Below are 26,586 nucleotides of genomic sequence, written 5' to 3' on the forward strand. Positions count from 1 at the left end.
TGTAACCTTGTATATAGATTAATAAATAGGTATAACAAACGTGGCATAACAAAGAAGAATATATATAGAAAATGATAGTAAGAAAGAAAAAATATAAACCAGACAAAAAAGTAGCATCATAGGCTCACAGGATATTTCAAGCTGGAAGGGACCTCAGGAGGTCTCTAATCCTAACTCTTGCCCAAAGCTGGGACAGCTACAATGTCAGACCAGGTTACCCAGGTCTTTATCCAGCCAGGATTTGAAAACTGCCAATGATATGGACAGCACAACTGCTCTGGGCAGCCTGTAGTGTTCAGAGTGTAGATGAAAAGAAAGAAACAGGCAGACAGAAAAATGCAGAAGGAAACATAAAAGAACCTGCAAGTGATATTAATGACTGTCACAGAAAGAAAAAGAAAGGATAAGGGAAGAAAGTTCTTTTAAAAAGAAATAAAAAGCATACATGAAAACATTTTTAGTACTTTGATTTATCCAGGAGCCTAATGTGAAGCGTCTGATTCTTAAAGGCTTGATTTTGTAAAATAAAAAAACAACCCAAAACCAAAACAAAACAGAAAACCTTTATGGCCTTTAAGCCATCTCAGCATAGACTCCAGAACCTGAGGTAACCAAAATCACCAGCTACTTTCTAAACAGGTAGGCTGCAGCCGAGCCTGTTGAGCAGTGTTTGACACATTTCTGCTAAAATTTTGAGGATAAACAATGAATGACACTATTTTGTACGCTGAACTCTGTAGTTCCATGAGACAAGAAACTGACTGAGAGTCCTCCAACTAAACACATCTACCATATGGTAAAAGGAAAGCTTTAATGCTTTCCTTTGCAAGGATTTGGGGAATGCCAGAAAAGCATGTCAGGGTCATTTTTAGTGGCTGGTGGATTAAAGAGATTTGGATTAACATTTTAAGTTTTGTTTCCTGGCCTATTTGTTCTGTTACGACCATTCTGATTGCAGAACCTGCGAGCACAGGACATCTCTAACGTCGTCGGAGACAGGGCAGAGGAAGGATATTGTATCAATATCCACTCTGTTGCCACTACATGGTCAAGCAAGACAAAAGACGATAAAAATGGATGAACAAAATTACCATCATTTGGATTATTAGCTAATAGTAACAGGACGCTTAGGGCTATAAAAGCTTAGACAGTGAAGGCACAAGTCCCTGGCCTGAAGAGTTTATACTGACCACCACCAGTCAGGGCACTGCATGATTCTACAAGACTAAGGGGTAAAAAAGGTTTTCCCTTTCGGGCCCTCCTGCCTTTTTTACTGACATGGGTTGGTATCGCTAGGCCTTGATTTAATGTTTGAAAGGCCTGTGTGCCAACAAGAGCATGATTGCCTCACTAATTCAATCAATACGGAATTGTGGCCCTGGAGATGGAGAGAAGACTGGAAAGGCAGCAGAAGCAGCCAAGACGACAAATAAGAGGCTTTCTTCTGAGGTTAACTATGAGGGAGTACGCCATGTAATATTTTGATCATCACTGCGCTCACTCCACAACAGGCAGCACACAGAGGTAACATTAAAATCTATGCCTGTCTTCTTCTTAAGTTTAAGACAACAATACTGAAGTTAGCAAGATCATTTTAGCATTCAAAGTAAGTAATCAGGTGATGACAGGAAGCCACATCTGAGCATCTGAACTAAGAAAACCCCACAGAGCTTCAAGTGCCTGTGACGCAGTCTTTTCCAATCGAGTGTAAATAGGATATGTCACCTCACCCAACACTCCAGACCACAATGTTTTGAAGGTACCAAAGGAGGAAACCACACTGCAAAGAGGAAGCGACAAATTCAGTTTTAAAAAGCTTGCAGGTTTAAACCAACTTTACAATAACCAGAAACAGCTATTAAATTCTGAAGCAATAACACATCATTAGCAATTAAACTGCTGATACTGGGCAGCAAGCTCTCAAATATTTTTCAATGGCACCATTAAGTGTAGGGATTGCTCACCACTATGTGCAAGGCAACCACTGGCAGGCAATTGTTTATCGGAACTTTAGAATATGGCACACCACTACCACAGGTACCTGTGCAAAATGCAAGACTAACACCACATAATTTCATATGGAGCTAAGAAGTAGGCCTGACTAGTAAACAGTTTTATTTTTGTTTTATTCTTCACTGGTTTAGCAAAAGCAAGACCTTGCAAAACAACATTTTTTGGGTGCGAGGGTGCAAGAATGGTGAGAGAGAGAAAAAAAAGAAACACACAGACAATAACCCAGATGTTATTTTGTGTAGCATGTCTCTAGTTCTGATCAAGAACCTCAGCCTCGTCTCCTCTCTTGTCTTCAAGACTTATTTTATCAGCACAAACACATCTCCACAGAACACATCACTTCTGATAAAACATTTTTTCATTGAAACCACAGTTGTCACAAAAATTTTCAGCACAATCACAGTAAGAAATACTTTATCATGTTGTCCGCTGAAAATCCACTGTTTTACAGACACAGCAAGTTGTATTTATTTATTTATTTGTTTGTTTGAAATGCATATGATTCAAAACTGCACTACACCAAACTGCAGGTGAATTTCTACTACCTTAAATACTGATGCAAAAGAACAACAACCAAATCCTGGGCGGAAGCTATAATAAACTCAAAATTGCCCTAAATTGCATGGGCTGAGCTGCCCTATTACGTGCCATTTGACTTGCTCACAATTACTATTCAGGCTGCTGGACACAAATACCTTGTTATAACAAGTGAGGCAAACAAGGTATCCCTACCTAAGAGAAACTCACAGCTCATTAAAATAAGTTTTCCAAGTCTTTTACACAGTCAGAATGGCATGAAGGTGATACAGCCTCCTCTCACCCATAGGATCTTCCCATCCAGACAAAAGACATTTCATTTTAACAGAAGGCAGACTCATTTCAGGAGATATCTACACCGTGCATGGTAAATACTAGAAAGATTAGCCTGTGCTGACCTCTCTGCCTCTGTGACTCATCTGCTGCTGGAACCCTCAGGATCCCAACAGCTCATTTCATGCTAGCTCACATGACTGTCACCTTCTTAGCAGCAACTAAGAAGCAGATGCACCCTCGGGAAAAGGAGAACTGGGCAGCTGTTGACCATAAGCCACGACAATGAACTCTAGGGACATAAAGCACTTGACATGTTGATCCCATGCTGTTTGGAGTTACCTCATGCTAACCTGGAGGAAAATAACGTGACCAGTCTTTACTAGTTTGCGTTATTCTGGTTGAACAGTCAACAGAACAAACTAGAGGCTCCAAGGATCGTGAGGTTTTTGGCATTTAACCTGAATCCACCATGAACTTTTTCCTCTTGAGATTCAGATTCGGTCACTGACAGACACTATATTAGCTTGAAGGCATTGAAGTTTATCCTAAGCTTCATTCCTACTGAACACTAACAGGAAAAGGTTTACAGACTTCTAAAGCTTCAAAAAAATTGCAGGCCCATCTTGTTAGTCACTTGTCTTTCAGCGGGTAGCAGTCTTCAGTGGGTAGCAATTTAACAACATTAACTAACTCTCAAATATGACAGCCACTGTTTCAACTCTTAAAACAGAACATCAACATTATCAGTTTAAAGTTAAAAACAGAGGAAACAGCAAGGAAAAAGGGAGTTGGATGGGACTTATGAAAGATCATTCAGCAGCAGATGCTGAGGATGACTGGACCCAAGAATTTGGTACTCAGGGCATATGCTCACTGCAGCTGAAATGTGACTATAGGCCAAGGGCAGGCAGAATGTCGTATTTCATAGCATAAACAACAGTAAATGAAAGACATGGCAGCTCAGGCTTCAGCACGAATGAGCTTGTCAAATCCTACCAGCTAGGATTTGAGCCGGTATCCTGCTGAAATGTCTACTGTCGTTTCTTGTGATCAAGCATTACCTGAGCTCAGTAACCGCAAGTTACCACAGTGAGGCAACAGGCATTACGGCTTATTACTAACCCCTCCTACTGATCTTTGGAAGTGGTCTGTATCACCTGACTTACATAAAAACATGCAAGAGAAAACGTTTCATATGTTTGTTTAAGGAGCAAGTCTACATTAGCAAATAATTTGGCACAACAGCATCAGCTGGCCAAAAGAGTTGGTGCTGATCCCCCTATGGCTATCCTGTATGCGCATCGTTGTTCTGTTCCAGACTCGCCTGATCTGGTTCCCTGGTGAGAACGTCCCTGCTCTGGCTGTGGCTTGAGGACCAGCCATTGGCTTAGATCCTTTTGCCTCCATGATGGTTTTGAGCACAACTGGCTAGTGTGGAGGGGAACTTCTGGTTTAATTTCCTACAAAAGTTCTCTAGTTGGTGCACATCAAAACCACTCCACATAATGAACAAACATGCAGCAAGTGAAGAACATTGAGGACTTGCTTCAAAACCACGCTACTGATCTCAATGAAAACACCACTGCAGATGCAGGCTAAGAGATATTTGAGGCACACAATGAATCTTACTGGAGGGATCTGGTAGAATATGGGAATTTATGTACCTCTACTCTCGATGTATTTGGAAAAATAGCAGTCAACTCCTATACAGCATATATTCCCAGAATGTCCTAGAGCCAAAAGATTCAGCTACTTAAAATACAATTCTGGATTCAGATTGGTTATCAATAATTTTAACTAAGAACGATCCTACATCATTTACAGTTCTTCCTTAGACCCAGATGACAAAATCCAGCCCACTGGATCGCTAGGCAAAACCAACAATGAAATTCGATAAGAAGTTGAAAATCTACCATATAAAAAAAACAAATTAAAAGATAAGCAAGGGAAGCAAAAAACTGCATGAAATCAGATATTTTAAGAACTCAAGAATTTATTTATTTTGTGTGTAAGACATCAAGATTTTTTCTCCTTTCCTTCAAAGCTACAGGGGCATAGCTGTTGAAGCCTGAAATTGTAGTTCCATACCCTTTTGCTTTTAAGTTAAACAAATGATCTCAGTTTTTGGAGCGGTTTTTGACTCCAGGGAAACTATGCCATTAAAAGAGTGCCAGAAACATATTTAATTGATGCGTGTCCCAAGAACAGCTCAAAAGAGTGCAGACATACAACATATAGATTTCAAGGAAATTACTGAAAAGCCACAGAGCTTCAACAGAATATGATATGTGAAACACGGCATATGAAAGACTCAGTATCAAAAGGGTAAATTCAGTTCGGGAGATATTAATCTTATTACCTAAGAGGTACTATGAATCGGATACGCTCCTTTGTGCACTATACCCAACCTGGACAGATGGAGGAGACTTTATGCTCCATTTTCTGACATGTAATTAGTGTTTAAGGGATGATCAAGTTACAGATACAAAGTTTTGAACAATTTTTTTGTTTGGGAGTGGCGTGTACAGTAACCAGCCTATAACATAAGATTTTCTGACTTTATTTCCTTGCGTGGCTTACATGCTCCACAACTTGACTTTGCTGTTCTCATTTTCAGGTGAATGCTTTCTACGCACTTGCCTGATAGAAAACCAGTCCAGCAACATCTCTAAACAAAGCACTCCATATAGAGCTCTGAAACAAGATTTGCACAGACTGAATTCAGGCTAATTTTATGCAATACAGTTTTTTATCCAAATGATAAGCAATTGTCATATTTTTCTGCACCACCTCCTCCTCTCTCCTTCCTGCCATCATTGGCAATTTCCAGGATCCATTGACAAAAAAATAAGTAAAAATAAATTATCTGTTGCAGGCTCCTCCCCTTGTCGGATTCATGCAGTGATGCCCCAGTCAAACTTCCATTGCTGTAAATTATGAAGTCAATGGCCTTGGACTATCAAGTCAGTTAGCTATTACAATGTTACTATTTTACATTATGGTAATGAATGCTTTCAAAAAACAAATTTGAAATCTATTTTTGTTGTTGTTTATAAACTCCATTTAAAATAGCAGCAGAACAAAGCTTAAAAATGAGATCTCTAATTAGGACATCTGTAACTTGGCATTTTATATTAAAAAGGCTGTCTGCATGGCTTATCAAAGACCCTAGGCTTTGCAGACCACAGCAGCAATCACATGAGGCTGCTTTCTGTTTATTTCTCCATCAGCATCCCACATCTGTAAGATTGTGCTCATATCTATGGCTATATGAGTAACAGAGTTAGTTTTACAAAACATAGGGCAAGATTTAGCCCACCTCTACTAGCACTGCCCTATATAGCTTTTAATTACTTTGAATATAACTTGTAATTATTTCAGCAAGAGAGAAAGTCATCAATCCCTGCATTAAGGCAAGGAGTATTCGGGGAGAACTGTTTTGGAAAGGGTGGCGTGGGAGAAGCAGCAAGATGGAGAGGTGGTGGGGCAGAAGTTGCAGCTGGTACACATGCAGCAGTCATGGCCAAATCCACTGCACCGCGAGGGAGCCGGGGCTTGCTGCCAGCCAACTGACAGGGAAGTAAGATGAAGAGGCGAGTCCATGAAGAAAGGCTGCAGCAGCGTGGGAGGACTATGACCTTTTGATCTTCAAGATGTTCCTGATGTACCAAAGTGACATGTCAGCTCTAATAGGCTGCACTCTCCAACTGGTGGCAGGGGCCTACAAATTACTGTGAGATCTGAAGGCATTTGTTGTGATAATCCTGGCCTGGATGGGGCATATCAGCGCTTCCCCAGCAGGACTATCTGACAGTCTATCCCAACGATTCCCAAACCAGGGGTCGTAACCTCCAGCAGGGTCACAGCCGCACAGAGTGGGGTCGCAAGCCTGACAGAGATGCGATTGTTTATGTTAGTATTTAGGGTCACAAGCTCGGCTGGGGTGAGTTCACCACCAGAAACAGAGGCACAAACAGAAACCACTTGGGAACAGCTGGTCTAACAGATTTCATGCTCAGAAACAACTTCTTGATATTCAGCTAAAATGTGCCCAGACTACTCCCTTACATATCCATGTGCCAGCTTGAAACAACAACTCCCCTGCCAGGTATCAAACTGGCTCAAAGTACTCCCAAAGAATCATGGCTGCTTACATGGTAGCAGCGTCTGCTTTGGGGTTTGCTTTTTCCTGACAAATTTTCCATTGTTAACAGTGGAGCTATTCATACTTGAGCCACTGTCTTTTCTACCCTTCCTTAGAAGAGAGATGTACCTAGTTAAGCACCAGCTTAGGCAGGAATCTTCTGTAGACTGCAGCTTGCCTGGGAGACTGGAGCAACAGCAGGACATTTTAGGACAGTAGAAATCAGTATAAACAAAGCCTTCCCCTAGTTAAGCTCCAGGCATTTCCTCTTTCTACCACTTCTTCACCCATCTTTCTGTACAGCACCGTGACCACTTGGGTTGCTCTTCTCTGAATGCTCCTCTATTTTTATTTTTTAGTATAACTGATATTATGAGAAGACAAGCAGAATCCAGATTAGATGAATTTTGCCCATGTGGAGCATGCAAAATCTGCTCATACTCAAGCTGCCTATTTTCACTAAATTAAGAGATAACACACCAACCATGTACTGTCTTTTTATTATCATGTTATGTTTGGGTTTAATGTAATGTTTTAGGAGCAGACCCTCACTGAGAAGAAGTTCATTCACATGCCAGAGCACCCAGCTTCAACCTCCAAAAAAGGCTAATAGGTTATAAAACTTCCATCATCTAAGACAATAAATCATTATTACAATAATAAAGCAGGAAATACACACAAATTAAGCAGAAACACCAATGTGCTCTTTTTACGATTAAGGGGAATCATCAATCAAAGAGGCTGCCTGAGATTAACAAGGAGCCACTTTTTCAAATATCCCGCAGTAAACCCAGAGGAAACCCAGCTGGAACTGCAACTAGAACATAGGCATCAGACTCTGAAATCATCCTCTGTCCCCTCATTCTTGCCTTCCCTTTTGGCATAACACCTGCACCTAGGTCACTCCTAACTGGCTCAAGTTCTGCAGGTGAGCCATATGCTTCACGTAATGCCACAAGCCAAATATGATTCCCACAGTGATGTTTTCCCATGTATAGAAATCCTTCTGATCCCTCCCAGTCCCACCAGAAGAGAGATCCACTGCTGGTGCTATAAAACTCCACAACAAATTGGACTGAATGCTACTGAATGATGAAGCTTCAATTAATATTTTTCTCCTCAGCCTCTGTTTGTACAGATTTAAGGATAATCCACAATAAGTTACGACAGAATTTAATTGGTCATTGTGCATGGGGACAAATGGTGTTTAGCTCTTTCCTACCCTTGAATTGGTTTTTCACGATGTAATTTGAAAGATAAGTTAGTTTGTAACAGTTCCACCAACACTGGTTTCCGATTTAAACCACTGATTTGCAGGACCACAGTAAAAATGCTGGTCTATCTTTTCTATTCTGCACAGGATGGGAAGAAGGGGCAAAGGAGAAGGAATTACTACCATTAAATAACCAGGTCTCTTAATGCTACTTTTATGGTATAAACAAAAGTTTAAATTCCATTGTATAAGAGAAGATAGTTTCTATATTCACCCACACTGAAATATGAGTTAATCTTATTTTCAAACATTTTTAGGGCATAAGGAGATGACCAATTGTAATCTTGTTACAATGCTTTACAGCTATATGCCATCAGTTGAAACTCAGTGACTGACGCATGCATGCTCTCAGCTTACTGTAGTTAAAGGAAAACAGGCATAAACTAGTGTGAGTAGCAGGATTCGTGCAAACCCATTTTACTTTGCATCGGAAGGTGCAACACATACTCAGTCGCACTTTGTCTCAGCTGAGGTAAGTTACTTAGCAGCTGAGAGGTGGTAACTCCTAACCACTCAACTATGACTATAAGCACTTCTGTTATCATGCCTCTGATTATATAGATGAGTGATTCCCAGCAAATGTACCTGAAGGGTTTTTGGATTACAAATTGTTGATTAATGATTGTAAGTCATATCACGTCTTCAGAAAGAAACCACAATAAAGCAGTGAAACTTTGTATTCTATCATCGCGGCGATTAGGAAATGAGGAATGGAGATTCTCTTAAACTGATATATAGAGGCCTTTGAATGCTTCTGCTGACAGTTTTCAACTGTCTAGATCAAGTGATTATGCATATGTCATTCAGCTTGAAACTTCCATAGACACGTACAGTCTCTGTAACACTGTTTTACTGAAAGATTTATCTTTTGATTAAAAAGCCGTTAAAATTTGGCTGGATGTTACTATGTCACTACTTCCCACTTGTTGAAATATAGCATCAAAATTAGTACAGGCTGACATGACCACTGTTATCATGAAATCTAACTGCTCCATACACCACCGCAACCCTGCATCATGCAGAAACAATCACAATATCATTTCCCCTAATGGTTAGGATCATTTGTTCCAGGCCCTGTAATGATGGTGTGCTTCCTTCAGGCGTTCTCAACAGCCAGAAGGGCTTTTTTCCTTCCACTGAAGCATTGGGGTGCAGACTTCACTACTGCTAGGAGCACACGGTTACCAGAAACATGAACACAGTGAAAGCACAAGAATGAAATCCTATTTTGAGGAGGCTAATTTTTCCCTTCAACATGTATTAATGAGTTTTAACAAGGTCCCTCCTTTTTTTGGTGCCCACTGCTTACCTATCCTGAAGTGGATGTGCTACATACTATCCTGACTTCTAGCAGGTTAAGGAAGGTAAGATCCTTTCTCACCTTTCAGTGTATGTGGGCCTAACAGTCTTTTTCATGAAGGGTCTTAAGCTGGAGAAGTAACTCAAAGACAGAACAGCCTGAAGGAACAAAAGGCTTCCCACAGCACTGTTGGCTGGTGAAGGGGATTACAGAGTCTAAGTTGGGGTAGCTTCTTAAAAGACAGCTGAGACATGAAGTCCAGCAGCAAAATAAAGAATTAGAAAGAAACAACTCCAGCTGTTCCATTACAGTTCACGTGAACGGGAACCAGTGAGTTGAGTAACTCTATCAACTCCTACACTAAAGTCAGAGATACCCAGGGCTCAGACCTGGAAGCACAATCCTGTGGCTGATGGACTCACTGAGCTCTCCTGTCCCATCATGGGAGGGTAGCTGGCCTTGGGCCTGAGTGGCAACAAAACCATCAAGTGAGAAGTGGCAATTCATATCAAAGTAAAAACAGAGGCAAATCTCACTACACTTCCCTGTATCATCATGACTGTAGAGGGCAAAAGATATACTGTAGCACTTCACTATCTTGATAAGCCATAAAACAGGAAGAGAACTCCATTACCTTTTCAGTGATGTGTTTTAGTCTTCAGGGTTCACACCTACACACCAGTCTCAGTGGGGAATTTTACTCTTCAGTATGCGTAGACATGGACTAATTGGTGGAATTCACCTTCCACATAATCTGGCAATACCACTAGTGTTATTTGTACTCATTGCCTTTTTTCACATCTAAAATTCACTAACCTTCATGGGGTCTACGTAAGGGTCACAGTCAAAAGATCTTTCTTACACCATGCCACATGGTTTTTGAGTTTCATAAACAGGCCTAGTAATCTCCATACAGATTATTCCATAATGGTAACAAAAAAAAGGGGTTTAGTAACTATTCCCAAATATTTCAGTCTTAGAAAGTCAAAGTGGATTCAAATTAAAAAGATAGGAAATTAATTTATGAATTGTCCTATTTAAAAAATATTATAATTAACTAACACCACTGTTTCAATGATCCAAGACAAACTATCTCCTCTTTCAAGCAAAAGCGTGTAAACCAGCCTGCAATAGGTTTACAGAGCATTCAGCTAAAATACTAACGGCCTAAAACATGCCAAAGTGTTATGATACTTTCTAATCTATTTAAATTCACATCATGCTGGAGCACTTCACTAGGACATGCATTATTCTGCATTAGCTTTAAAACTACAGGGAGGAAGTGTTTTAGAAACTTGTTTAACAGCTGCTTCATTCATAAGTTCACAGTTCCTGCAAAACAGGTATGTTTGTGTTCTCACAGAATATTCTTTTTTATTTTTATTAAGTCGCCTGCAGGTCCAACCTTAAGCATAAGTGTATACATAAAACAATAAATAAACAAACCAAAACCAACCAACAGCGTCTGATCTCTGGGGGCCCCTCAGTTCTCTTGGTAATTCCTTCAGTGTTTTCTCTCCATTCAGCACCAGGACTGAAAAAAGGGATTTGAAGGGAGAGAAGTAATAAACTACAGAACTGGTCTTACTCTGGGGTGAAGAGCAGGTCAACTCATTATTTTCCCCATAGGAATATCTTGAAATATAAAGAAAGAAAAAAAGTTGCAAAATAAAAATACATCCCCATAGTAAAAAAAAGGCAAACTGAGGCTTGAAGAATAAAATTATTTAACCACAACCTGACAGGAGATCAAGGGCAAAGCAAAGAAATGAAGGCAAAGATTCCAGCTTCAAATCTTCTGCCCCTAAACTAAAGTAGGAAGATCCTGTAGGTAGGAGATATTATGGTAGCTTAATTTTCTCCAGTCTCCACAACACGAAAGCCTACTTCTGCTCAACAGCTTAAAAGAATTCAAGATCACAGCAACAAAGATGAAAAGGTCAGACTAAACCCATTGCTCACACCGTGCACTAAAAATATACAATGCTATGACAAACTGCTTGATGAACACAAATGGCAAACGATTGAATGCTGGCCTCCCCAGAGCTAGCATAAGTTTACAGACAGTTTTAAACACAAAATAATTCTGACTTTTCCAAACAAATATCTGAAAGTGCTAGCTGAGACTGAAGAAGCCCAAGACAGCATTCGTTTTTTTGCCTGACGCTTTGTGCATGCTGGGAGGGGATGCTGTTCTTGTTCATACCAACATGCCCCTGAGCTTTTTCCAAGAAAGATGGAGTTTGGCTTTGATGTCTGCGAGAGGAACTTAGAGCTTGCAGCTGGCAGATATATTAATAGGATAGGCACTGGTGGACTAGAAGGGACCTCAAGTAGGTCATACTGTCCTATCTCTTCACAGCACACAAATGAAACACACAAATTTCACCATCCAGCTAGGCTTAGAATTAATTTCTAATGACCCTCTACATTAGGTAAAATCCAGTCATGTGAACTTTGCAAAAATAACAAAAATAGTACAGTCACAGCCACAGATAACTTGTTTAAAAACATCAATTATCAGTCATACAAAATACTTTTTGTGACATTTGCACTCCACTTCTACTGTTCACTTAGCCTAATGCAGCTTAAATCTATTTTTTTAATTATTAAATTATTTTAATTGGGTTAAGGGCTACTTTTTACATGTTTAAAGCATTAATTCTTCAGGCCGCATTTTGAAGCCTAGTGATAGTCCTGGGCTCATCTGACCATCTGTGCAATCTAAAAAAACTTTAAGGCTTCTCAAAGTTGCCTTTGACTGGAAGAGCTAAACAGAGGCTATTTCATAAAGCAAGGATGAAGATGAAATAGCAGTATTCACAACATGCTCCAGTCTATCCCCTACAATGACAGGGTTTGCGAGAAGACTGCATAAGAATGGTATGGCTACAAATAAAAAATGAGTTTGCTTCCTAGGGAAGAAGCGACAGCCTTAAGTGCCTAAGAATTTTAGAGCTGCAGAAAAACATTATTAGACTTACCGAACTCCTTCAGATGATAATCTGGCAAGTATGTAAAGGCCAAATGAATGCAAGGACAGCTCACAGGTACAGAAACTTTTGTATTTTATTCAGCACTTCAATTTGTAGCAAACTAAGCATTTTGTTTTCTGTCTTGAAGCAGAAGCATGCATAGATCTGGGAATTTAGCTGGACATAGCCATTTCCTGCAAGTACCACCAACAAACACAGTTCAACAGTTCTTACATTGCCACAAAAGTGGTGGGATTTTACAGCCAGTGCTACTTTTATAAAGCATTTAACGTTCTTATAAAAATCTAACATTTTTAGGACACAGGTTTTCATACACTAGATTACAATTTTACAGAAGAGAAGCTTTGAGCCTGAAACAGCTTGACAATATCCTTTCAGCTTGTTCATCAGATTAACTTTCTGTCACACATCAGATGAACAGCTTCCTTGGTTTCTTGCCTAATCTAACACATAACCCAAGCAATTCCCTTCTAAAGCACAATCAGAAGCAAAAACAAAAGCCACTGTAACATTCCATTTCTTTCTAATAACACATTCAGTTTGAAATTTTCATTTCTGCCTCTAAGAAAGATTACCCTTTTAGCAAACCATTTACAGTGACGGGACTCTGATTTCAGATAGGATTAAAACAACATATTAGACATATACAAACCAAGGGGTCTGAGTTGCTTACAGGACTAATAATGTGTTATGGGTCCTTTCACATATAGGTCACCGGTTCAAATTGAGCTTTAGATGGTGATGAGTGAAAAGGAAGAATGAGGTAAGAACCCAGTCATGAATCTGGCCTCTATTCCTGCCTCTGCAACATATCCACTTTGTGCACTTGGGCTACTCACCTAACTACTCTTTCCTACAGTTGTAAAATAGCAGTAAGTATTATGAGTATCACACTAATTCTAGAAGACTAACTCATTAAGGATTCTTAAAGTACCCAAGATTGTCAGAAGATTAAAGTATTGCTACTCCCAGGCTGTTCAATAGCTAACATGAAATAAATTAGGGGGGACTTTCTCAGGACAGGTCAACACCTCCATGTTAAAAAAGAAAAACACTGGCCACACCTGTATCTTTTGATAGCAAGATAAACATGGAAATCAAATGCTGAATCGGCCTGAAATTCCACTTTTTCTCGCAGGTAGACAGCACTGGTTAAAACTGAATCAAGCTGGAAATCCAGAAGCAGCTATATTATGGATAAGAAAGACAGAAGGGGAAAACCACATAGTGTGGAGACGCACTGTGCTCTCCCATTATACAACACAGCATGTAAATGCCGTGTCAATGTTAGGCGACAGAAAAGGGAAGGAAGGGAGAGAAGGAAAGAAGTTTATCACCCCCTGCATCCCTTGATAAAACCTGAATTACCGAAACAGCCTGCACTGCTGCTGTCTGTGCTGTTCTTGTTCTGAGGCTAAACAAAGGTTTCCATTTTCAACAAGTGTCATGCTGGCACATTTTACCACTTCAGACCCTTAATTAAAAACAAGGAATGAGAGAAACAAAGGAAAACAACACACACAGAGCACCAACACATTTTAACTCATTCTTGGGTTAAAAGGTGAAAAATAGTGGTGGTAAAGAGTTTAGACACAACATGACAGCTTCATTAATAAGCTGTAACTGCTACAAAAATCATCATACCATCTCTTACATGGTCCTGATTTCAGAATACTATTGAACTATGGCTCATACACAGCACTGAGAATCTTTCATATTTGCAGGAAAATTTAGAAGGATTTCCATGCTTTTTCCAAAGACTCTTCAAGTATTTTAACCACAAGAACAAAATATGTTTTACTGAGAACATATTTTGTTATTACTTCCACTTCAGAGTCAGCTATGCCTTTCTTTTCAGAGGAAGCTCATACAGAGCAATCCAAAGGACAAAGAAAAGCAAAAGTTCTGCGATCAAGAGCATTTAATGAGACAATGTGCAACAACTTAGTGCCAAGAAGGAAATCATAAAGATGAAGAATGATGCCTTCCTCTAGTTACCAAATTTCAACTCTTTCTGACAGAGGTAGGGAGCAATATTCAAGCAATGAACTTCAGAGATACTTTGGCAATGGATGGAGCCAACAAAAGCCACAAGCACAATTCCAAAATGATTTAATGGGCTGTGCTTTGCCCAAGCTCCTATTGACAAAATTATGGAGTAAACACATCAATCAGTGTTAAGGCATTACACTGAAGTTATTTGCTACTCTCTGACATTCTGTTTAATCTATCTTCAACCTCTTTCTCTTGTCCATTGAAAGGAGTTGCAGAAATAATGTCAGTTTTAACCACTCAGTTGGTTTTGCCACCAAGCTGTTCTTGTGTTAAGTCAGACAAGCTTGAGAGGGCTGCTTGTGATCAACCAGAACAAAAATAAGCTGACCAGAACCACCAGAAAGTGCAACAAGGAGAGAAAGAGGGGAAATACGCATATTTTACAAAGTAGGAATTCTACATGCGATTATCATGCCTTTGTAGGAAAGATGAGCATTGCTTTACATCATACATTTGGGTCTATGCATGAACTGAACTCTCAATAGCAAACTTCTCTGCAACTGTCCCTGACTGAGGGTACTCTGACTATTCTTTGCAAGTGGAGAAAGCTGAAATTACTGTATTAATTTGCAAAACTTGATTCAGAATTATCTTTTCTCCTTAGCACAATAAGTCCTCATTATTACCCCAAAAATGTGCGCTTGTCTCTAATTCTGTGCAGAAAAAAGAAACATGAAGATGTAAAGTAGTAAAGTAGTATATGGCATCACACAAAACCTCATATTAATGCATACAATATTGAGAGCTGCAGTTTGAGGCACTGTACTTGAAAACCAGACAAGCATAATGCAAGGGACAGGACTGAGTATTTGCTCTCCTTCATCTGCGACCAGCTGTTTCTCTTTGGAATCACTGATAATCATTAGATAAGATCAAATTTGCAGCCTCGCCTGTGTATTAATTCTAGCAGCAGCTTCAGAAGACCGAGAAAATAATGCTCTAAATGCATGTGAATGAAAGTACAATGCTGAGGAACGTTATAGAACTGACATGGCTCGAAAATTCATTCCCAGCCCTTAGAAAGTGTCAGATCCTTCTAGTTAATACACTTACTTTCTTTTTATTTATAAATGGATTTTCAGAGAAACTGAAAAATAATTCTGTTCCCAGACTGTTTTATGTTAGACTGGATAACTCGACTCTCACAGACCCCTGCATATCAACAGAAGACTGCAAGTTATAATGTGGATTTGTGTCAGTGTAGAGTTTCAGTTCTGATAGAAGGGATCTCTTACCTTCAGACAGGGACAAATCATCAGCTGGAGACACCAGGTCTGCCTGGATCGCAAGGCCATTGCTCAACGATGTGGTAATCTGATTCGTCAAGATAACCTGCAAACAGACAGGGAGAGGGGGAAGGGAAATGAATTTTTATAGCTACTGGAAGGCAGAGAGCAACCCAGGTGAGGACTGGAATCCTCCAGGCACAGCATCCAGGCAACCCTCTACTCTGACCTTCAGCAAATTCAACACTCAGAAAATTTTGAACTACCTGCAGAAACTGAAAGAGATAATTGCAAGAAGTGCAGGAAAAGGGATATTGTTAAAAAGATGAAATACTAAACAACAGTATGTTGATACATACAGCCGCCTAAAATGAAACTACTGTTCTGAAGAGCTTCATTCTTCAATGAACAATTTGATGCTCCTTACAAAAAGCATCATTTTCTTCATAGGCAAATAGGTAATCTATTTTTCTAGTAATTTCCACACAACTTATACACTTCCTTCCTTTGGCTGAAACACAGTGCCATGGAGAAAGCTGCTGTAGGGATACTTCGCCACTGATCTGAAGCACAAGAGTACTAAATTTCACAGGGCTATCTCTACACAAGAGGATTTTTCAGTCTTTTTCAGGATCACAAGATTCTGGTAAACAATAGACTGTAGTACCCACACAGTGCTCTCCTCTGACAGCATGAGCAATGGTCTTGCTTGCAAGAGATGAACAGTTTCTTGCACCTTTGAACATGTACTTTTTTCTAGTAACAGAAAGCTTTAAGGCAAGCACTGTGAACACCATAGAGAGAAGAGCATAGATATAAACACAATTATCTCCTAATGCTTTGGATCTCTAAGCAGCTACAGTTTCCGCAATTACAATTGGTCTCCACTTCGCAGACTGACAAAAACTTCAGAAAATACTTTTTTTTTTTTTAAAGAACCAAAATGAGCCTTCTACTTGCACTGAGAATAGGCTCCACTCCAAACAAACTCTCTTTGAAATTAATGGCCTGTCTTCAGCTGTATTTGACACAGGAGGAAGGGAGAAAGGAATCCTACATGGTACTCTGTGGGTGCAGTTTCATGATGCTACTGGAACAAATTAACAGCTTGCCATTGCTAAAAGGAAGAGAATTTCTCTGCTCTTCCCTCCACTGCTCCTTCCTCCCTCTGATCGTGGCTTCCTCCTACTTTCTAACACTTTCAATAGTATGATACGATGCACTCTCCATTTTCTTTTTTTATTTCAAGATCCCACAGAAGCTGTATCAGATCACAGAGTTGTAACCGCAGTGGTGGTGTTGCGGGGCATTGCATCTTCTTCAAGCAGCATGACGTGAGCTACCAACAATGTGATGAAGTCTGCGACCTTTACCAAGACCACAACTCTTCCTCCCTGCTCACGTCAGCCCACCCATCTCTGTGCTTGTAAACAGGCACGGTGGTGCCTGAGAGCTTTACGGACTGTATCAACAGGACTAAATTGAAAAGTTTGTAAGTCAAACCTTCACCTACTCAACAGGAGTTCAAGACCTTCAGAGCCCCATAGTCATGTCCCTCATGCTCTTCTGCTACTGACTGCAATCTCTGGACAAAGTTCAGCTGGCTACCACCACCCTGCCCAGCTTAACCACAGGTTGCACCTTTTGGGACCAGGCATTTATGACCACTGCAGTGAACACGGACATGGTAGATAACAGCCTTGTTTGGTCTTACACCCAGGCTAAAGTTCTTAAGGTACAATTTGCAATACTTGCCAACAGCAAACACACAAGAAACACATCACACCCCTCTGCTGTCTCCCCCAGAGCTGCTGCGTGCACCTATAAGCACCCAAAGGCAGAGAGGAAAGGGCCTGGCACACACAACCCCTTGCAGCCACTGCTGGCTGTCCCGTTCATCAGATTACAAGGTAAGATTCAAGAAAAAAGTCACTTTTTCCTTTCTTCATGCCAGGGTACTTATCTTCCATTTTAGTGAGCGAGTTCGTCCTTGTGATAGGATGAACATCAAAACTGGTTCAAGGCAAATAAAAGGAGGGGGTAGCCAAGAGTCAGGAGGGATAAGGAACAGGATGCAAGACCTTTCCTTCTTAACACTGCTTTCACTTTGTCTTCACTGTGTCACAAAACCCACAGCCTCACTTATCCATTGAGGCTCTTCTGGCAACCAGGCATAAGATACACCAACAATATGGCACAACACTGAAGCTTTTCCTCGATCCAGTACTAGAAAATGTGCTGAAACAGAACACACTAAAGTTATACACACATGTACTGGTGGGATATGAAGTTTTCATTGGCACACTTTTGCAATGATCACATTATTCACAAGTGTCAAACGCTCTGTAAGCAATGCAGTCATCCCAGACCTGTGCCAAGATAATCTTTGTACTGTGCCATCACGTATTTTATTATTTATACACCACATTTTAAAGAAAAGCTACTGTGCTTAAGGATCTTTTTTTAAATGAAAAAAAGACCTAAGCACACCATATTTCATATTGCTCTCCTTCAAAGGAACTAACTTTAAAGGCTTCAAAAATCAAAAGAAAAATGAACAACAAGAATAATGCAACTGCATTTTTTTTATCTTTGAGCTTTTTTGGCCTCCTCTTTAACCAGGAACGCCACAGCACTGTTCACTGTAGGACTGTATATCTTTGTTACCCTTTATGTTTAACTCAAGCTACACCTCTGAACTTAGATTTCAATTTCTGATGTGTCCTTCAATAACTATTCAATACTAACAATATCCTAGACACCCCGTTATACTGTTTAAAAAGTCAGTTTAAAAATGCAGAGTCCTACCCAAGTAAATGTTCGTCTCTGGCTTGCTCTGAGGATGGGAATTAAGTGTATTCTTAGTTCCGTGACTTCACTGATAGTTAAACATTTGCTTAAATACATGTTTAAATACTATCTTGAATAAGCACGCTTCCTCTGAGACAAAGCCATATGCATGTAGAGAATGCTTATTTTGGAATTAACTGAGAATTAATCTTCATTTCTGCAAGCCTGCAGAGCCAACACAGAGATTCGGTTCTCCCATAAGTACAAGCCAAGAGGTTGTTAGCTAAGCACTAAATTTGACATCAAATTCCCTGTCACACTTCTGCAGCTTCACTTACTGCAAAATTCTTCCATCGGGTGTAGGTACTCCTATTATCAAACAACCAATATTCATCTTTGTGCATCTACCATAATACAGTTTGAACCTCACCCTGCAGGTGTGCAGAGTGCTCCAAATTCTCACTGGCTCAAACAAGCTATGGGTTGCTAACAAAAGGGAAAAGGCTGGCTCTTACTCAGCTCCAGTTCCGAAGAAAAAAGTGAAGGCACTCAGATTTAGAGAACTCCTCTGAATACATACATCTTCAAAACTTTAATCACATGCCCTTACTGGAAAGTACTAAGATTTCTTTTATTTTTCCCAGAGTAAAACTTTGATCACAAATACTTTGGCAGTGAATAGTGCCGTTCAAACAAGACCCTATGTTTTCAGCAGTCCCCAATCCTACAGACATTCAACTTGAAGCCCTGAATGTTGATACCACTCGATTCTAGTGTCTCATCTAAAGAATGTGTTAACTTCTCCCCAAAGTCTCCTTCACCAATCTTAAAGACATGCTTACACTCCATTCTGCTATCCTTTGGAATGGTTCAATGTATTCAGAGAGTTGCAAATAGGTATCTGAGGGGACAGTTAAGCCTAAGTGTGATTTGGAGAGAATATACAGGTAGACAAAGGAGGTATGGAGTGAAACAGCTGTGTGACTTTCTGATGAGTAATCACATTTGTGCATGGACAGAATCAGCTGAGCCTCATACATTGATCCATACATGTGTGCACAGAATATAATGCTAGTTCTGATCTTAATGATCCCATATGTTACAAATCACCAACATTATGAAGAAGAAGGTTAGAATATCTCCCTTTGGTCTGCTAGGTGCCACACTTGAAAGAAACCACCTCTCACTGCTAAACAGCGCCTGGAAACAGGCTGGGGTCACAAGTCCAAGCAGACTTATTAGAAAGAGTGCCTTGCACTGAATTAGCAATAGCACTTCCTCAACTTTTCATTGGAGATTTGCCATTAAAGTACAGATTAGATTTACCCTGTTTAGTACAGGAGACCTGCCAAATCCTCAGTCTAAGTAGGTAAGGAAAAGTTGCCTCTGTTGTGGTTCCTTTTGTCAGATACTGGACATCATTACCAGCCAAGCATAGCTTCCACTTAAAATGTTCAATGCCAATCATGAGTTTATTATCTGCCAGCAGAACACTCAACAGTGAGAATGTTGCTACACGATATATTAATGTTATCACATTAAAATACATAGTATTTTAAAATACATCGTATTTTATAAAATACCCAGTATTTTAAGAGGGGCTCCTATTTCCACCATCAACTAATGGAACAAAATATTTTCGTTACCAGAGGTACTTTCATTACCACTAAGGCACTAAGAGTCACAAAAAACATTACACCTCGCAACACACAACTGTGTCCTGACATGCGCAACAGGTAAGGAGGTTGTGTTATTGCTTTCTGTTTCTACCTTGTGATGACTGAAAGGTGTAGGGCTTCTTCAGCCAGTGACTGTGCATGAATGGAAAACATCCTCCACTGCTAAAAGAAGAGAAAAAAAGATGCAAAGGTCAGCTAGACAGCTCAGTAACACTGGAAATTTGCCCCACGCAGTCTCCTGTGGAGTTTAATGAACCATTGCCTTTAACCTTTCAGCCTATTCACTTGCAACTGGTTAAGCTAACTGTTTAACAAGTGAAAATTTACAGTCCTCAGCCTTCCAATTCCAGCAGAATTACAAACACTGTAGAAATTCACTCAGATTCAAATTTCAAAATCATTTCTGGGAAAAAGCCTACTACTTAAAATACCACACAATTGACTGACCACACAATTTCCCAATCTTATGAAAATTTTTACTTCAGCATAGCAACCTTAGATTGTAAAATAACCCCTTCTAACCATTAGAAATGTTACGACAGCAAGAAGAATCCTTTTCCTTACAGTTAGAAAACCTGGAGATAAACACAAGGAGACAGTGGGAACACATTTTCAAGTTCCTAATTTTAGACACCTTAAAAAAAATGCCTACTCTTCTGATCACTTCCCCAATTTTTATAGGTGCTGATACCTGGAAAAAAATGGAAACAAGAAATTCTCAAGGAAAATAGTGTTCATGTTCTAGACAGGTCATTGCTACTTCTAAGATTAATCCAGAAGTCAACACCGCTGTCTATATTCTCTTGAAATCTTTACATGTTGTTATGAAAATAGAATCTCCTTCCACTGATGTGACTTCAGCAGATGCCAGTTTTCTGGAAGCACATTAGAAAAGTAAAAATACTTATTTAAGGTGCCTAAACTCCCAACACCCCCATTTGATGGGAATAGCACAGTTCCTGCATATGCGGAAAGCCCCTGCAGGACCTGGGAGAGAGTTGGCCTAAGAACTGAAATATGACTGCTTTACACAGAAGAATAAGCAAACTATTTTTTGTTTGGTTATTTATACAGTACAATTTTTCTAGTACGCCTCCTGCCCTTCCTAGGACCACACTGAAACTACTAAATTTGACTTTGTCATCCTTGCAAATCCAGTTGAGTAAATAAGTCATTTTCTGTAAACTTGTGGTCTCAGCCTCCTTGTTAGTTTATTGCAAAATTAAAGGGAGCTCAGCGCAGAACTATCAATCAGTAACCAGAAAAGGTATAAAGTCTTCTGGAACGTACCAAGAGGTAAAAAAACTCCACTCTTATGAAATGGCTGTTTGTTAAAAGAACGGAGCAGAATTCCCCATTTCGCATGCAACACTATTTAGGAAAACTCTTATTAAAGGCTTCCTATTGAGCTGGGAGAGCAAGCACAAGGACACTTGCAATAATCCCAAATTACTCCGCCCTTATTAGTCCATGTATTTTGTGGTTTTCACTGTACTCAAGCAACGTCACTAGAGAGCACCAAGTACAAGTGACAGTCAGCGGGGCTGGGATGCTGACTCAGCATGCTGGAGAAGGAAAAGAAGTTTTACTGATCCCCAGCCATTCTTCATACCCGTCCCTGAGAAGGCACCTCTCCCCTTCCCTGAAGCACAGAGCTTTTAATGAGGCATTCAAGTGGTGAGTAACGGGTCGAAACAATGCTATTGTCAAGCACTAGCAAAAGGAAAGTGCACCAAGCAATACCACAAAGCCAGATGGGGCAGGCAGCAATCCTGGAAACAGAAAAAGGGAACAGTGAGAAAACTGGGGTGAAGCAGTATGCTTCAAACAGCTGTGAGAACCGCAGCCACCTTCTTGGGAACCTGTTACAGCTCCTTGAGATGGGCATTGGTCTGCTCAAGGAAGAACCCTAAATTACCACCGTCTGTCACAGTAATAGGGTATTTGTGATCTTCATCTAAGCTATGCACTAGATTAGTTTTTTCTTCAGGGAGATTTTCTTCAGCATCAGTAGCTATTTGCCACAAAAGCTGTCAAAAGTTGTCAACGACCTCAGCAGGACTTGTACCTAATATTCACAAAGAAGAAAACTTCCTTAAAACTGAGCATTTTCAGTGAAATCAGGGAGTTAGAGACAGAAAAAGTAAAAGTCTGAACTGCAATACTGAGAGCTTCTAAACAAAATAAGAGTTTTAAAGAGAGAATTTCGAGTGCCTACAGCTACTGGGCACTCGAAGCTGGCTACTGCAGCAATGCTCCACAGGGGCTCACCTCGCCGGAGAACAGACTTCTCCGGTGAAAAGCCTCTGCACAATCAAGACAGTTCTGGGCTCCAGGACCAAACCATACATATTTATATCACAACTATTACTATGATAGGAGATTAAATATATACACATATCGTCATTCTTAGAAAATGTAAACTATTTTGGCTCATACAAACCAAACACAGAAGAGAAAACCCAACAGTTTATCATCTCAAATCCAAGCAAATCACCACACCCACCCTGTACTCGTCCCCGTAGGTGTCCCGTACTCCCAAGCTGAGCAGCCATCGGCCCCAGCATCTCAGGTTTCTGTGGGGAAGAATGAAAATAATGTCAAGTACTCCACAGAGCTCAGCCATCACAAGCAAAAAGCCTTACAATAAATGAAATTCCCATGTTCAAAGTCAAACACCACTTCTGGTGTTTAATCAAGGCCTAACTAACAAAGGTACTCAAAAGTAATTTTACGTGTGGTACTAAAATGGTTGTAGCTAACAAAGAAAGCACGAAGCTCCTTCACTGCAGGCATAAGCAATAGACAAGTGCCCACATTTAACAACTGTTGCTAATCCAAACCAGTTGAAAGAAAAAGTACCCATTACAGCCATTTTGTATACATGACAGAGGCATAGGCTGTAATGGTGATGCTCACTTTAGCGGGGAATAGATGGATGTTTTCAGACACAAAGGTATAGCAGCTACCCTGACTGAAGGCAAAGAAGAGGCCTCTGTGCCGAGAGCTGTTAGAATTCACATCTCAACCACTGTCACCAGAATTTGGCATAACTCTCTGAGTAACAGATATATACACACAAACCACTGGAAACCTATTGAGAAACACTTCCTAATCCCATAAGCAATCTAGCAACAAGTGTTGGCCTTGCCTCAGAGGAATTTCAGCTGTACCTATTTTCAGCTGTACCTATTTTCATCCCATCCAGGAAAAAAAAAAAAGGCAATTAAACAGCCTAACAGCAAAGAAACAAGAAAGTAATGACTCTCTGGAAGGCTCACAAGCACCTCTTAAAAGATTAGTGACCTGTTGCTCAGGACACACTGCTGCTAGCTGCAACCTTACTAGAGCTCCTAGGACAGGACTTCCAGCTCCTGCTTTGCCATGGTATCTCTACCCAAGCTGCTCCTCTTTCCTCCCTCAGTGAGGCAGTTCATAGCAGCAGAGATCATTTTATAGTCACTGGATTTCACTGAGGAGCGAAATAGGATTCGGAAGAAACCAAGGTATCTTTCAGAGACTGGCCACTGTATTTACAACCAATTTATTCTGCTTTGGATAGGAAAAGTACAAAGTTATGCAATTCTATTCCATAAGCCTTCTGGAGAAGTAAAGCATCTATTCACATCTCTGCCAACTGCTTAAAAATAATCACAATGAATTAATAAAACTTCCACCAGAAGAAAAAAAGAAACAAAACAAAACAAAAGCATGCTGTTCTCAGGCAGCTACACGTCTTCAAGTTGAAATAGCTACCACCCAGCGATAGCCTGAGGTCTTCAGCCTTTCCTCCTCTGTGAATGAGGAACGCAGCCAACACAAACGTAACCTTCAAGATCCACACCGCAGCACCCTCGCACTGTGCTGCTCAGCAAGAAAGGTTTGTGTGCCTGGAAGGCCTTCACATCCAGCAGCCTGCACAGACCTGTTTGCAGAGACGTGTGTAAGACACCCCCCCAGAGGGATTGCCACCCGCCTTCATACCCTGCCAGTCGCCCAGAGATCCAAGTTAGTTTCCAGCAGACCTTCCCTCCCCTCCACCCTCCCCTGCAGCCTCTGCATAATGATGGCTTTCTGAATTGAGCTTACTCCTGTGCGTAGCAAGCGATGTACCACAGTAAGAGGCTGGTCTGATACCAGCTGAGCCAACGCGGGGTACCTCGCAAGAAATCACTGTAATCCACAGGCAACTTTTACAGCCAAGACCTTCTGCACTCTCAAAGCGTCAAACACCACCGCTTAAAAGGGAGTTTTCTGATGAATGCCAAATTGTCTTCTAAAAGAGTAAATAAAATAAAATTATGAATTCACACTTTGCTCTTAGATCACATGATGTTCTCAGCAACAGGGCTTTTGGTTGGTTTAATTTGTTTGTTTTTGAAGGATGGGGAAGAAATGGCATTGTCTGGAACATCAGCATAGTACAGAACCTCAGTTCTGCTCTGGAGTGCTCCAGGCTGAGAGGAGAGCTGAGTATGTCTCCTACTCTTCAATAGAATTGCAAGGAAGTCAAAATTTATGCTTACTTTTTTCTCTGTGAAAAACCTAGTTTAGTTTATTGGCACTCGTCAGCTTTCATTAGCAGATCAGAAAGCAGACCGAAGGCTCCTTCCTTTCATTCGCTGAGTTCAGACCTTCCACCATGCACCTACCCTGCTTCATCCAGCACTTCAAATTTACCCAGACCTACACAAATTCTGTGACATTAAAGCTCACTACCTTCTGATGGAATGAATGTATTGTTACCCCTATTGTAGAGACAGATGCTCAGACACTAAGCAAACTGACTTATCTTTACTACCACTCCTAAACCCTGACTTCAAGAACAGAGTTGGAAGGGCTCATACTCACCTGAGCACCCTAGGACACCTCAGGACAATCTAATATCTATCCAGCAAAATATATATTGGTAATTCTTTCTATATTTGGGGTTTATTTTATTAAGTTTTTCTACACCTGTCTATATTTAGTTTTTTCCTAACAACTAAATAGGAATATGAACTAAACTAACGAAATACTCCTAACGAAGGCCTATTTTGGGCTCATGGCCTATTTCAAGCTGATAATTAGTGTACCAGCATTTTTATTTGATTTTGATGTTTTGACAAGCCCATCAGAAAGACTGTTTACAGTAATATACACATGCAGGTCTAGAGAGATATAGCATATAAGGCACAACTCAATCTCAATGTCATTAATTCCATTAATTCCTCAGATTCCTTCCAATTAATTCCTTCAAGCCTTCAAGGCAGCGGGTCACAGGAGACTCGCTGGGTCTTGGATGCAAACTGTAACAGCTCAATGGGCTGCTGTAATTTACAGCTTTGCTGAACAGTTTTTAAAACACTCTCCCTAGCTCCACCTTATCCCACATCATGACCCTATGCCAACATTTTTAGAGGGAGGACAGTGTTCAGACTGCTCCTCGGTGCTATATTTAGTTTTTCCTAACAACTAAATAGGAATATGAACTAAACTAACGAAATACTCCTAACGAAGGCCTATTTTGGGCTCATGGCCTATTTCAAGCTGATAATTAGTGTACCAGCATTTTTATTTGATTTTGATGTTTTGACAAGCCCATCAGAAAGACTGTTTACAGTAATATACACATGCAGGTCTAGAGAGATATAGCATATAAGGCACAACTCAATCTCAATGTCATTAATTCCATTAATTCCTCAGATTCCTTCCAATTAATTCCTTCAAGCCTTCAAGGCAGCGGGTCACAGGAGACTCGCTGGGTCTTGGATGCAAACTGTAACAGCTCAATGGGCTGCTGTAATTTACAGCTTTGCTGAACAGTTTTTAAAACACTCTCCCTAGCTCCACCTTATCCCACATCATGACCCTATGCCAACATTTTTAGAGGGAGGACAGTGTTCAGACTGCTCCTCGGTGCCTCGTGGAAGCAGCAGAAAGCAGTTTTAGGATGTGCTAGAAATCCCATCGCTTCACTGTTCAATTCCCCTGCAAACCATACTTCCTTGCCTGCCCTGCAGCACTGGAGCTTTTCTGTTTACTTTTTAGGCAGGCAAGAGACGACTACAGGAATATTTGCTCCCCCTTGTCTATTCATTTGTCATTCATCATCCTGGCTTGTATCAGAAATAGTGTGTTCATTTGTCTTCATCATCCTGGCTTGTATCAGAAATAGTGTGGCCAGCAGGAGTAGGGAAGCGTGCCCCTGTACTCGGCACGCACTGGTGAGGCCGCACCTCGAATACTGTGTTCAGTTTTGGGCCCCTCACTACAAGAAGGACGTTGAGGTGCTGGAGCGTGTCCAGAGAAGGGCAA

The 26,586-nt window shown here is 40.5% G+C and overlaps 1 protein-coding gene across 1 annotated transcript in view; it reads right to left on the minus strand.

The window, feature by feature from the left end:
* The window catches only part of RAD51B (RAD51 paralog B), a 421,765-nt gene that overhangs the window by 207,171 nt on the left and 188,008 nt on the right, over positions 1 to 26,586 (minus strand). Inside the window, exon 8 of the mRNA XM_009279297.1 lies at positions 15,830 to 15,926. Within this exon, the coding sequence (XP_009277572.1) occupies positions 15,830 to 15,926 (97 nt within the window). The remainder of the gene's footprint in view (positions 1 to 15,829; positions 15,927 to 26,586) is intronic.

Source organism: Aptenodytes forsteri, unplaced genomic scaffold (assembly GCF_000699145.1).
Source record: "Aptenodytes forsteri isolate BGI_AS27 unplaced genomic scaffold, ASM69914v1 Scaffold3, whole genome shotgun sequence".
Lineage (NCBI taxonomy): Eukaryota > Metazoa > Chordata > Aves > Sphenisciformes > Spheniscidae > Aptenodytes > Aptenodytes forsteri.